Below are 13157 nucleotides of genomic sequence, written 5' to 3'. Positions count from 1 at the left end.
TTGCTTTCGTCCAAGCCAGCCACACGCCAGTGACGTTACCTCTCACGTGAAATTTATTTTTTGATCGGCTCACGTTCATTAGCTGTATTGCCTATCTGCACGGGCTTTTTCTTTCTTTTTACTTGAATAGCATTTGCTCTTGGGGTAATCGGTTCACACTTGGTTGGATTATAATAGCGCAGAGAGGACTTTGAATGTTTGTTCCGTTCTTTAGCATGCCTTGTTTTCTGCGTGTTCCCGAAAGCAAATTAGCACCGCAAGTGACCCATTCCTAGTGTGATAAAAGTCATTACAACCATTTGAATTCTGTTTCATCGTTTGCGAGCATCTGCTCTGAGAACTTCCGTAGGACATGCAGTTTGTCCACATACTGTAAAACTGCGATACCACGGAGCGATGACTGTCATATCGCAGAGGCGAACATTGAACGAGGTCTTTCACTCCGCCAGTCCTATACAACTGGATATGCGGTATGTAAGCCGCACAGTCGCTTATGGAATAACGGGAACCGATACATACATATTGCATACGAAGGAAGCTCAGTGCATATGACAGAGGAAGGAGCACAATTTTTATTGGAACAACTCACATTTAGAATCCCGGTGTTCAAAGTTTATTGCAGCTAACAAACAAGTCCTTGGCAAGAGTTTTCTGAGACAAAAAAAAAAGGGGGGGGGGGATTTTTCGGCTTTTTTCCCCTTACGAGCTTTAGAAAGAGACAGCTTTTAAAGATAGCGCCGTAGTCACCATCCCATATGCGGAAGTCGTAGGCTTCCACATTCGCTGCAACTGGCTCTCCAGTCAGTGACCGCAGGTTACCGCCTGGAAACTTTTCCCCTAGGCATTAGAGGCACACGATGACGGAAGCGCAATTATGTTGTCCGGAGAATGACGCCAGGCGGGCAGGTTAGGCGTTTCCGCGGACATGGCCGCGGTCCTCCGGTTGAAGGCAGGATAATGACCTTCCATGACAAAAGGTCGTCTTACAACGGCAGCGACAAAAAGTTTCTAGCAAAGAATGACTGTGGGTGGGGACACCTCCCGTACAACGGGAGGCAACTTATCAATTGCACCCGAGTACAAGTAACACCTGGAGACTGCAGATAATGTTATCCCGTCTATCAGCGTGCGTTGAGCGAGAATTCAGACAGCTGACAGAGAAGTCAGACGGGAAAACGGCACTATTTGCGGCTCATTGGTACACGAAGCAGGTTGGTCTTCTCGGGGCGATCATAATTCTGAAAGTAGGAACTTGCACGAAGCGTTGTGTTCGTTGTCTTTCTTTATTTCATGTTAATAAAGCGTTCAGAAACGAGCAAATTCGGTTACAAGAGTTGTCGAAGAGCTCAATGCAAGAAAAAAAGAAAAGAGAAAGAAAAGGAAGAAAAAGCTATAGGAAGGAATTCGCTCACATAGCCGGACAGCAGTAATGAATCCTCCACTTTATGTTACATATATACACGGGCGAGTGTTCTTCGCATTTGCACAAAAATGCCCCACTTATATTCCAAAATGTCCGAACGTTACGCTAAACGACTGTTCTTGTCAAAAGGAGGAGTGAAAATAATTAGCTTCCGCACACAGATAACTTCCGCATGCCTTGCAATCATTGTTTGTCATTTTTTTTTTTAAAGGACGAGACCTACCGAGAAATATTGCTCCCCCCCCCCTCCCCCTATGCGCGTTCATTGTACTTTTCTTTTTTTTTTTTATTTCTACTGACATAAATATTTAAGGAGATGTTGGCATTAGAGAATAGTATCGGCTGCTCCTTTTGGCGGCTGAAAAAAAAATTGAAAAGATGGCGCTACTCTCTTCATACCAAATTGGTCTTCTCTATACACTTGGTATACTCGAAAGACATGGCATGCACGTTCTCCGTGCTTCGACGCAGACAACGGCCCAGCTGCTGAAGGAACAGAACTTCATCGTCCGTGGCATCGCGTCTCTCTCGCTGTCGGGCCTCGGGCAGCGCATCTTCATCTCCCGCTCCGTGGGTCAGCTCACGTTCGGCGGCTACCCCGACATCTTGGTGCTCCTGGGCTCGGTCATCGACTCCGGCCGGCCGCGGCCGGGTCAGCCGGGCTTCAACATCGGTGACGTGTTCAGCCATGGTTACCGCACCGTCATCGACATGCTCGGCTCCCTGGTCGACCCCGACCGCCAGGGAACCAACGGGAAGTTCGGCTACATGGTCAACGTGAGTGCGCCGCCCGCCGTCCTCGCTATAATGCGCCAAGCCGTTATTTTTACTTCTTCTTTTTAAAGAAGTTTTCTTTGTCTTCCTTGGCCGAAGCTTTCGTTCGGAAGCAGCAGGTATGCTTTAGATCAATTACAAAACGAAACATTTTTATGGTAATGACGCTCCGGCCTAAGGAGAGGCTCGTGCATGCAGGACAGAGGAGCCCCGCTCTTACGTAATAGTGGATGCATGTATGTAAACATAACATTATTTATTTATTTATTTATTTTAAATGGTCTCAAGGCCCGAACAATGCATAATAGGCCTGGTGTAAGGTAGCCTTAAAGTTATTGAAATTCGGGATTGGAGTGATGGAGCCAGGAAGGTAGTTACACTCGGCGCTTCTTCGAAGGATGACATGTCAGCAGGATGATAGGTTTTACAGATAGCTATATACAGAGACATGGACATTTGCTGCGCGCTGAGAAACGACGGCATTCAATCTATAGGTGCATAGTGCTTAAATTGCGAACGCCATGACTTGCATGTTATTCTAGCCTCGCTCGCGCTATTGAACAACAGAGTCCCTCTCGAAATTTACCGTCAAAATTGTTTAATAATCTGCATCTGCTTAATCCGAAACACCCATCGGCGTTTCCGTAGCTACACGAGGTTGAACCACGCAGCGTAATGAAACTTACCGAATGCTTTACGCAAGGAGGCAACATCCGAAGGACACGCGGTGTTATCGCGTTCATCGCACTATACACTGCTTACGATGCTTACAAGAAAGTTCCGCTCAGCCACTTACAACTTCAAACTAACCCTAACCCTCTCCCAAGCCATTGCCTACCGCTGTAGTACTCGCCTAACTCGATCGCTTCTACCTGGCAAATGTATCGACCCTGTATTGAGGGACCCAACGGGCACTGTATACCCAGTCTTTTCTCTTCTTCCGAGTTGCGTTATAGTAAATATTTTCTCTACTTTCATTAGCTTCCTGGATCTGCTTCACGTACGCTCTTTCAGCTGCTTTATGCATGCGACTTTTTCTCTTCAAATCCTCCGCTTACAAAGGTGCACATCGCGGTGGCGGTGCATGCACCGCGATGTGCACCTCTCTTTTACGACTGCTTGGTAACATGCTTCTACTCTCCTCTTAACGCTTCGCAAAGGACAGTTCGGATACATGGTCCGTGTAAGTTTCTGCGATCACTACTCGCTCTGTGCGCCCAACTCTTGTCAGTCCTCAATTTCCTGTGTTTTTTGTGAATTATCGACCATGATTTCGCGACGTACGTCGCTCTCGGTTTCTGTTGCAGAAAAACGACACTGTTGACGGGGAGTACACAATCTTCACCGGTGAAGATGACATCTCCAAAGTGAACAAAGTATACGAGTTTAACAAGCTCAGGTAATATATTTTTGTTTCGCGTGAGAACGCTCCTTTTCTTGTTTATTTCTCCCTCTCTTGATCTGCGGCTCTGCGCTGTGAGCTTGAGCACAGTGCGACGGAGCTGCAAACATTTATTTATATATTTTTATTTCTTATCATGTAGGAAACTGGAGGTGTGGCCGGACGATGAATGCAACACGTTAAGAGGAACGCGTAAGTATATACTTCAACACGTTCATAGTGTCCACAGTATAGTTGATAGATTCAGCTGTTTGCTAAAAAAACATGTTTTGGTTGTGACATAAAGCACTGTTCTATCCGATGAACATCAAGTTGTCTCCTACCCCGCACTTGCTGATATGACGTCCTCGAACGTCGATCTTTTCATCGTACACTGGTTTACACGTGCTTTACGTGTAATGCATACGCGGCCCGCGCACTCTATCGTGGAGGTAATCTGGGTGATGGTTGGTGACTTCATGCGCGCTGTCTTCCCGCGCGGCTAAAATGTTGGAGGTCGTGTAATCTCAAGTTTCGGAGACGTGTTGAAGCGAGAGGCAGCACGAAGCGTTCGCTCTCCACTGCCTGCCCTCTGCATTATGCCAGCGTCGTGATAGCGAGCGTTCGCGGTCATCGAGTGAGATATGTTCATGCATGCCTGTGCGTGCGTGACACACAATGCTTGTTATTTGAATTAGCAAGCGAATATTAATTCACTGCAAGTTCTACGGCCAATAAAACTACGAACCTTATACTCTGTACTAGAAGAGAAACTTGGGCGAGTTGGTGGGAATTCATGTTTAGGAAAATAACAGCGCTGGATGGACAAGGACACAGGCAATTAAAGAACACGACACTAGCGCCAGTGTCGTGTTCTTTTTCGTCTGTGTCCTTAATTGTCCATACAGCACTGTTATTTTCTTATACTCCGTGTTGTTGTCCAAAATTTGACGTCGCTGTCAATGTAAGTTCGCCTTCCGGGCACAACTGCGACTTCTTTTTTTCTTTGTTGATTATTAATTTCGATGCACCGATATGTATGCGATTGAGTGTCCCTTGTCCCTTAAAACACAGGTGAACAGACCCGTATATGTATAAGAATAGAGCAATATTTTTGCAGTGCCCCCCCCCCCCGAGCATAACAGGACACAATGATATACACTTAAGTCTGTGTATGTAATGCAGCAAGTTTCAAGCGAGGAAATGTTGTTGCGATAGCAGTTATACGGACGTTTGAGGCGCGTTTGCGCCGTCGCCGTGCTGTCCTGCGTACGATAACGCTTGCGAGGCCCACGCGTAGTGTGTTGAAAGTCACGACGTGATCTGTTGAGCGAGCGGGGGCACGCACGTGAGGGCAAGCCGAGAAGGCTGGTACCTTGATGCATATTGATGCACGCTGTATATCCACGCGCCCAGTGATCTACGGAATTTTCGGAGTCGCGGCACAGTGAAATGGTAAAGGGAACGTCAACACTGAACATTCGCTTTAGGACAAGCCCGCGCGCTCGCTCCCCGATGCCGGGGCTGTGACCGATCGGGTGAACTCTGTTGATGTTCATCTACGGGCATGTGGTGCCACGCGTGTTTAGTACAATTTTCTTTGTGCCCAATTTTAGCAGCGTCTCCTTTTTTTTTTTTTTTTTCGAGGCAGAGAGTTAGTGAGCTAATGTTTACTGTATTTTTTACTACCCATAAACTGTAAGATCCTTTGTTCGTGTAATATTCCAATAGTACTTTGCAGTGGCGTAACCAGGGGGAAGAACTCCGGGCACGTGCATGTCCCCCCCCCCCCCTCCCCGACACTACCCACGCCCTCCTCCCCCTCATCTACCGCCCCGTCCACAGCCAAGTATAGATGCCCCCTCCCTCGAAAAAAAATTCTGGCTATGCCACTGGTACTTTATCACAATTCAGTGATTTGCCCTTCAGACAAAATTACTTTTTTTTTCTTTCACGCTCAGTAGATCAATTTGGTTTAGTGTAGCAGCATTGAATAAGGTTATGGTGTCACTGCATGTGGTCTTGAAGCCTACAACTCTAGGGTAAATAAACAGTAACATAGAATGTTCAATGTGTACATTGCCTTAATAACGCATTGTGTTTTACCTTTTTTAAATTTTCTAGTTGGACATATTCGGCCACCCCTGTCAAAGAGCAATGAGCAAGTTGTCTTCATCCCAGACATTTGCAGGTTTCTACCTTTCATTTTTTTAACACGTCTATATATATTATGTTTTTAACACTAATCATACTATGAAAATTTTGTTTTGAATCTCCAGGTCTATCCCAACAGAAAATATAGGCTACGAATCATTCAAGGGCTTGAAAGTGAAGCGCTTCATAGCTGGGCCCACAGCATTTGACAGTGGACAACTAGCGGAGTGAGAATGAATGCTTCGCTGCTGGCAGAACATTGCCTGATGGGGGAGCAAACCTTGGTCCTTGCAAGCAAGGCATGTATTTGACTTTATTAACTTGCTTTGACATTTAATTATTCTGCTCCTAAGTTGTTCATTGCCACCCAACTGGTACAGCACTTTAAATGCCCATTCTTTGTGCCTTCTCTCTGAAACATTAAGCATACTATACACGTGCATCGTCTAATCACTTCGACAACACCATTTTGGTCAGAGTTCTGTTAATTGTTTCTAATGTGATGGTGCATTAAATGCAGCAATGGTATGTGCAGAAATAAGTTGAAATAATTGAGTGCATATGGAAATAACATGATGCAAATATATAATGTATTATGTTGCAAAGTACTTCTTCAGACTGGCAACCCTTAAAACAACCTCGTTTTATGTTTGTGCAAATATGGTATATTTTTATTTACTACTTTATCAAATCAAGTGGCATATGGGCAAGTTCTTTGAATTCAAGAAAGTTAAAACGTGACTGACTGGAGCAACAATGTTTTTTGTGTTTAAAGACAAGATAGATATTACCAAAACATCTTGTAAATCCGAATGACATCTTGTGCAGCAGAAGGAAATGTAAGAGAAGTTGCATTTATGCCATTCCAGTTCACAGAAGATACTTTTATTGCATACTGACGGCACTGTGTTTTTTATGCAGGTGCTCCACTTGTGCTTTCATTTCCTCATTTCTTGTATGCTGACTCATCCTATCGAGCTGATGTTGATGGCATGAACCCAGATCCCAACAAACATCAGTTCTTCTTCAACATTGAACCTGTAAGTTATGGTATTGGCGATATAAAATTTCATGCAGTAAAAACAAATATTGTTTTACCTTAATTCTCACTGCAGACACTTGGCGTGACCGTTAATGTTCGAGGTCGGATACAAGTGAGCGTCGTCTTGGAGCGAGTGTTTGGTCTTGGGTATGTTAAAGATTTCTTTTGTTTATTTCCAAGTGCTAGAATGCCTGCTAAGATTGCTGCTTTAACCATGTCCATGGGACCTGCATAAGTCAACCTGATGCAGTGAACAAAAATACTCTTTTACAAAACCTGCCTATAGTGATGATGATTGTGCGGGATTTTAAACTGTGGCAATCCCAAGCGCAAGTCTCATGCTTCAACCTACTTCAGCTCTTGTACACTTCCCTGCATTGAACAGTGTTGAACATGGTGTGTACTGGCTTTCAAAATACTGTGCAATCCTGTGCGAAAATCTGACAACACCCATGGCACTGTACCAGACAGCATAAAAGCAGAGCGGCTATAAAGAGGGCAAGGGTGGGGCATCCGACCCCCCAAAATTTTTTCCTGTCATCCAATCGCCCCCCTCATACCACCATGAAGTGCTGATTAGTGATGGAGTTCCCTGCTGCACCCCCTACCAAAATTGAGAATCTTGCTCTGCCCCCAAAAAGAAAAATCCTGGAGCTGTCCCTGCACAAAAGTATGAAGACTTGCAGTGCAAGCCTGATTGTTATCAGAAAAAAGCATTAACAGAAAGAAATCCTTTCAAGAGTCCCAGAGTCCCTGCATTAACAAGGAACGAATTTCAAGACAGGTTCATGACTAGACTTTCCAGAAACATGTTACGATAGCAATAAATTTTCTCTTCATTACAGACCCTTTTCTCGAGTCGCAGAAGGTGTGCTGCCACTCTTTTGGCAAGAAACGGTAAGCCCACTTGCTTTTGCTTTTCCGATGGTGAAGCTAAACTTCAACCACTTGTCTGCTTTCAGCGTGTTGAAGCAAGGGATAGCACAGTGAAGCTGCTGAAGACCATTGTTCAACTGCCTGAGTACTCTCAGTGGGGCTCTGTTGGCCTCATTATCATCAGCTCACTGCTGCTGGCTGCTTCAACGTTCCTGCTGTTCAGGTGCGAATTTCACCTAATGTAAAGCATTGCCCTAACGTTCTTCGCTCATTGCTAATTCTGCTTAAGGGCCGACAAAGACAGTGATGTTTGCAAATTCTTTCTATGCCAGAGATAGATGGTCCTCATTTTCAACAAACTTGTTCATGTCTTCGATGTACCACGGGCAAAATAATGTGACACAGACAAAGAACATAAGAAGCACCAAGAGCATGATAATAAGGAAAGAGTTCAATGTCTACAAACTGAATTTCATTATTCTGTAGCATTTGCAACACTAATTTGATCACATATAGGATGCATCATTGATAAAGCTTATTATTTTTGTCACAACTGTCTCTGCGATATACTGAGATATCACTTAATACAAAATGTAGTCGTTTATGTATTCCTGAACTTAAGTGATGTGGATGTTACACACCATTGGAATAACAGATCCTACACAGGGGCTGTATTTACAATGCTTTTCGCTCCAGGGATATATTCTTCACAAACAAGTGCATTTGCTAGCCCCTTGTTTGCTGTTATGCTAGAAAAGCACCTTTCATTAGGAGCTAGCCTTGCATGTGAAAAACAGCTTAATTTTGTGAATCTAGGCCCCTAAAGACCGGACAGTCACTGATGTTCACATCTGTGGAAACCTGGGAGTTAATCTGTTGCCTTCCGCTGCATCCTTGAAAGCATTCTTATAGAACTGTGAAGTCCAAATTCTGTATGTTGGTTTAGTATCATATAAAACAAACCTTCAGTGTACTTTTTTTTTTTTTTTTTGCAGCTGTGGTGCCATGTATTTCCACCCTACCCCATTGAAGGAATTTGTTGCTGTGTCTTAGTGTGAAGGTAGAAACCCAATAAGGGGATAGGAACCAGCACTAGCATTTTGTTTACCTCTCTAATGAAGTCAATTTTCATCATAATGACCATTTCAAGTAATTAATCTGCCTTAGTAATTCTTTTGTTTCTTTCTTCCAGGCCACGGGTAACAAAGAGGGAGATCACCAAAGTGCAGCCCATTGCTATAGATGTGAAGAAGCCTGGGGATGCTACTTGCGCTGACGTGTTTCCGACCAAGGTGGAGCGCATTCTGCAGAACGGCCTTGACCGTCTCCCCAACTCATTCGGGATCACCGCAGTGCGCAACAACTTCATCAATGAGCTCAAGAATACCAGGAGGGCTTCCGAGCCCTCTGCGCCCGCCGATATTGACATCTATAAGACGTGACTGCCTGTCACTCTTAGACTGCAAGATATTTCTTGTACATAATACTCTCGCTCTTCAGTGGGCCGTAGAGGTACCATGTCCTAATTGATTTCACAGTGAATCATCTTGAAACTGTGACAAATTATGTACATAGTTCCTTCCTACACTTTATAGACCCTGTAATAACTTTTATGCGTGCCGTGCTGTGCCTTGAACTGGACTGCTGCCAAAGCAAGAAGTAAGAGTTCAGGCCAGATGTTATGCTGCTGCAGCAGTGTTACAAAAATGCCATATTTGTATACTCTGCATGCACAGCAAGCAATGCTCTTTGGGAACCAAATGGAACTGCCATTTTTACATTTGCATTTCTTTGCAGTCCATTTTGATGGTCATGGGCATATAGGTATTGTACAATGCATGTGAATAACTGCTTAGATGTTCCCATATCATGTCATTCTTAAGTATGTCAAATGATATGGCACAGGTTTCATAACTGAAAATGCCTCTTTAATAAAAGAGTAATATGTGTGCTCCAAATGTAAGTGTGAGAAGACTGTTTATATGCCGAGGGGTCATATGGCTTTACATCTGTGCCTTGCTTCAAGTACAAATTACAATCTGCAGCCTATTTATACAATCCTCTGACATGCTTAGATCTTTATGCTGGGTCTCGTGGCGATACTTGAATGTATTAAACTGTATTTTGGAAAGAGGACTGTCTAAAAGGTAGTCCGGTACATCTGGTTCTGTGATCCTACCATGTATAGTGGTTTCTTCTGACTTGCAAGTCTTAGTAATATTTTCAGCTTTTTTATATGAACTTGTCAGGATTATGTAATTGAGTGCATTATGCTTTGTAAGCATGAAATTTACTCAGTTAAAGCACAAATATATGAGGGAACTGTAGAAATAAGGCTGATGTCAAGCTATTTAACTCTTCTGCACATACAATGAGTTCTGTACACTACAAACGGGCTAAAACACCTCAGGCTTGACAAACTCACCAACTATTTAAGTTGAAATTGTCTGAGTTATGTACATACATTTCCCTGTCCTGTCCTTTTTTTTTTTTCACAGACAAGCAGCCATACAGCAGTGCTCATAATTTGGGTCTGTTTTTTTTTTTTTTATTATTGATGAGTTGTTTCTGTTGATACTTCAGCCACATTCCAGAAGCAACCTCTAGGATTTCCTGTTTTTACATCTGTGATAGTCCATAAGTTTTGCAGAGTGTGAATCGTGAACCTAGAAAAATAAAAATCCTGCACCACATCATGCTTTTCATGTTGTAAACCAGTGTTCCCACAAGTATACTTCTTTGTTGCTTATGGCTTCACAGAAGTATGTATGACTAAATACAATTGCCAAGTGAGTAAAATACTAGGTCAAGAAGCTGCATACATCACTACAAAAGGTGCTGTTGTGTGGTGGAGCTGGTAAGTTTTCAGTACCATAAACATCTTGAGACATGCTACCAACAGGTATTTCAGTGCACAAGCTGATTACTATGGTTGCATGAAACTGCTTATTACTGTAAAACTCTGTTACCATACGCTAATCAAGTCCAGAATGATGTGTCCAGTTTATGTCAAGTTTTACTATCACAGGAGTTGTTCCAAAAGAGCAAGCAGCAGTGCTTCAGAACTTCAAAATTCTCCATTAGGTTGTTCTTATCGAAGACGGCATGCATGGTGTTATTCCACCTGCGGCCACTGCAGAGGCGACAGACATTTAGAAAATTGTGGTAGATGACAGCACATCTCTTTTTTCATTCAAATAACCTGGGAACAGAGAGAGCCACCTAACATGGGAATCCTGCAGTGTGGGAGACAGTCAGACGCTATGCTTTGCTAAAGGCTCTCCCACCTGCGGTCAGCCAGAGCACGTTGTATACCTATGGGCAACTAGAGCTGAAATTTTGCATGTCAACAGCAGTGCCGTAACGCAGCCTAGCAGTTGGAGGAAACGGTTTTTGGTAGGAGGTGCTGCGATTTCGCGTTGGCAGATTCATTGCTCATCTTGAGGCACATGTATCCAATGTCTGACCCGAGTGCACACTGGCATGCTAGAACGCAGGAGCACATGCACTCTGTTCATGGACAGAGCTTGGCTGGACGCATTGGATGGTCGAGCATTAGCTAGTGTTGATTGATGTAGGTCTGTCATCATTAAAAAATAGCATACAGTTTTCGCAGCCACCATACTGGATGGCGTCGGCATATTTTAGTAGGACTCAGCCAAACTGCTTTAGTGCCTCCTGGACTTGTAGAAAGATAGTGAGTTCTGCAGGAAAATATAAAATTGCTCAACTTGCATTTTCTTTCATGCTAAAGTGCAATATTATTTGCCTTTTCAGTATTAAAGGGATAGGCAACCGCTCAGAACATGAATCAAGATAACCCCGCTGATGGAAAGATTGCCTATCCTGCTGGTTAAAATGAGCCATGTTTTACGCGTTAAACATGAATTTATATTTATAATTATTCACTAAAAGTTGCAAAAATGACCTTTGGCGCCCCACATGGCAAAAACATGAAGATGCATAAGAGGTCTATCACGTGACCTTCTACTAGTGTATGCGGTTTCTGGTCTTTTTATTAGTATTGAAATTCAGTACACTTTTTTCTGTTATAAGTTTTTTCTAACTTACAACGTGCATATAGGCCTTCGTTTGTAGTGAGCAGAAAAGTGGCACTGCCTTCGCTTCCATTTTCAATGAGTTGGCTTGGCTTGTCTATCGACAGAATAGCGATGACAGCGGCCAGCCAGCCATGGTGCAGGCATGTAATTGGGGGAAAATGCAGTACAAATATAAGAAAGGTCTGTACAAAAATGCAAACTGCTTGTAAACTGCTTGTACCAGCTTTTTATTTTCAAAAGTGGTTGAAAAGATCAAAATGCAGGTGGTTAACCACAGTTGCACTCACTCCTGTGAAGGCAGAACGATGGGTGGCTTTCACAATTTGTGAGGCGGCCTATTGGCATAGAGTTAATAAACAGTCGGTATATTAACTCTATGCCTATTGGCATCGCTCTCACTTCTCAGCGTTGCTGGAGGAGGGACTCTTACTTTTTTAGAGGCCGCTCAGACCAGCGTTTTTATATTAGGTTCAGTAATCTAAAAACGTTGGCTCAGACCGAAAAATTCTGCTTACAATATCCACATGCTTTTTTAAGTAACCGCTGCAGGTGCACACACTTAAAAGTGTGAGCTTTTCGTTGCACCATAAAAAACTAGGTCCTTAAAAATTGGTTGTCATTCCCTGTAACATACTGGCTGTGGTGTAGAGGTCTCCATCAGCAGGAGGCTACTGTCAATTGCGCCTTTCCAATATGGTGCTTCCACTCCTCTCTCACATTTGTCCTCTTCTTGAACATCTGTTCTAGGCAAATATCATGCATTTTCTACTTTGGAATGGCATACTATCAATAAGCTAAGTTAATTTTTGTTAATAGTGTTACTTGAAATTAGCACTCTCATCCAGTACATAAATAAAGAAAAACTTTGTAGGCTTCACTATGGCTTTGAAGTCCTTTCAAAAGCTTTGACAGATATCACATTTCTGACTTGGAATTGGTGGCAGGGCATGCTGATCCAGGAAACCACATTGACCATTCATGTTCCAACAAATACTTTTTGATAAGTGCAGAGAGTGAGCGAAAGGAATCGAAGACACTGTGGAGGAGGAATGCATTTCAGCAATAAAATAAACTATACATAAGTTTTGTGTAAACGCAATGAAATCAAGGTTGGAGATGATTAGCAAAAGAGAGAGAGGGGTGCAAAGGCATGCACTGCACAATTAGCCAAGACCAAGCTGCATAAAGGGAAATCACATTGTTCTTGTTTTCTTAATACTAGGGAGAAGAGAGGGCACTGCACACCTGATTGGCCAACTGAATTGTTTACTTAAAATGTGGAAAAAGAATGCAGCAACCAATGTATATTCTGTTGATTACTGCAGTGGGTAATCGCAGTGATGCTGCCAGATATACTAGAATAAAATCTTTCGCGCTTGTGAGGGTAGATAATAAATAAGGGAAGTAATCACATTACCGAATTTGCGTTGTCCTGCGTACACTGCA

The 13157-nt window shown here is 43.2% G+C and overlaps 1 protein-coding gene and 1 long non-coding RNA gene across 2 annotated transcripts in view; one reads left to right on the top strand and one right to left on the bottom strand.

Annotated features, from left to right (window-relative positions):
- The window catches only part of LOC119449601 (scavenger receptor class B member 1-like), a 51922-nt gene extending 41579 nt beyond the window's left edge, over positions 1-10343 (top strand). The window contains 11 exon segments of the mRNA XM_037712814.2: positions 1895-2200; positions 3505-3596; positions 3742-3791; positions 5703-5769; positions 5858-5960; positions 5962-6031; positions 6654-6772; positions 6848-6921; positions 7620-7671; positions 7737-7873; positions 8843-10343. Coding sequence (XP_037568742.2) covers positions 1895-2200; positions 3505-3596; positions 3742-3791; positions 5703-5769; positions 5858-5960; positions 5962-6031; positions 6654-6772; positions 6848-6921; positions 7620-7671; positions 7737-7873; positions 8843-9092 — 1320 coding nt within the window. The 3' untranslated portion in view covers positions 9093-10343.
- Positions 6596-7742, bottom strand: LOC125944667 (uncharacterized). Its single transcript, XR_007466342.1, has 2 exons — positions 6831-7742; positions 6596-6770 (listed from the first exon to the last, which is right to left on the bottom strand). It is a non-coding gene; the product is annotated as an uncharacterized LOC125944667 (long non-coding RNA).
- Positions 10344-13157: the final 2814 nt, after the last annotated feature.

The sequence above is a fragment of the Dermacentor silvarum genome, chromosome 4 (assembly GCF_013339745.2).
Source record: "Dermacentor silvarum isolate Dsil-2018 chromosome 4, BIME_Dsil_1.4, whole genome shotgun sequence".
Taxonomy (NCBI): domain Eukaryota; kingdom Metazoa; phylum Arthropoda; class Arachnida; order Ixodida; family Ixodidae; genus Dermacentor; species Dermacentor silvarum.
This window is presented reverse-complemented; position numbering and strand designations above follow the sequence as displayed.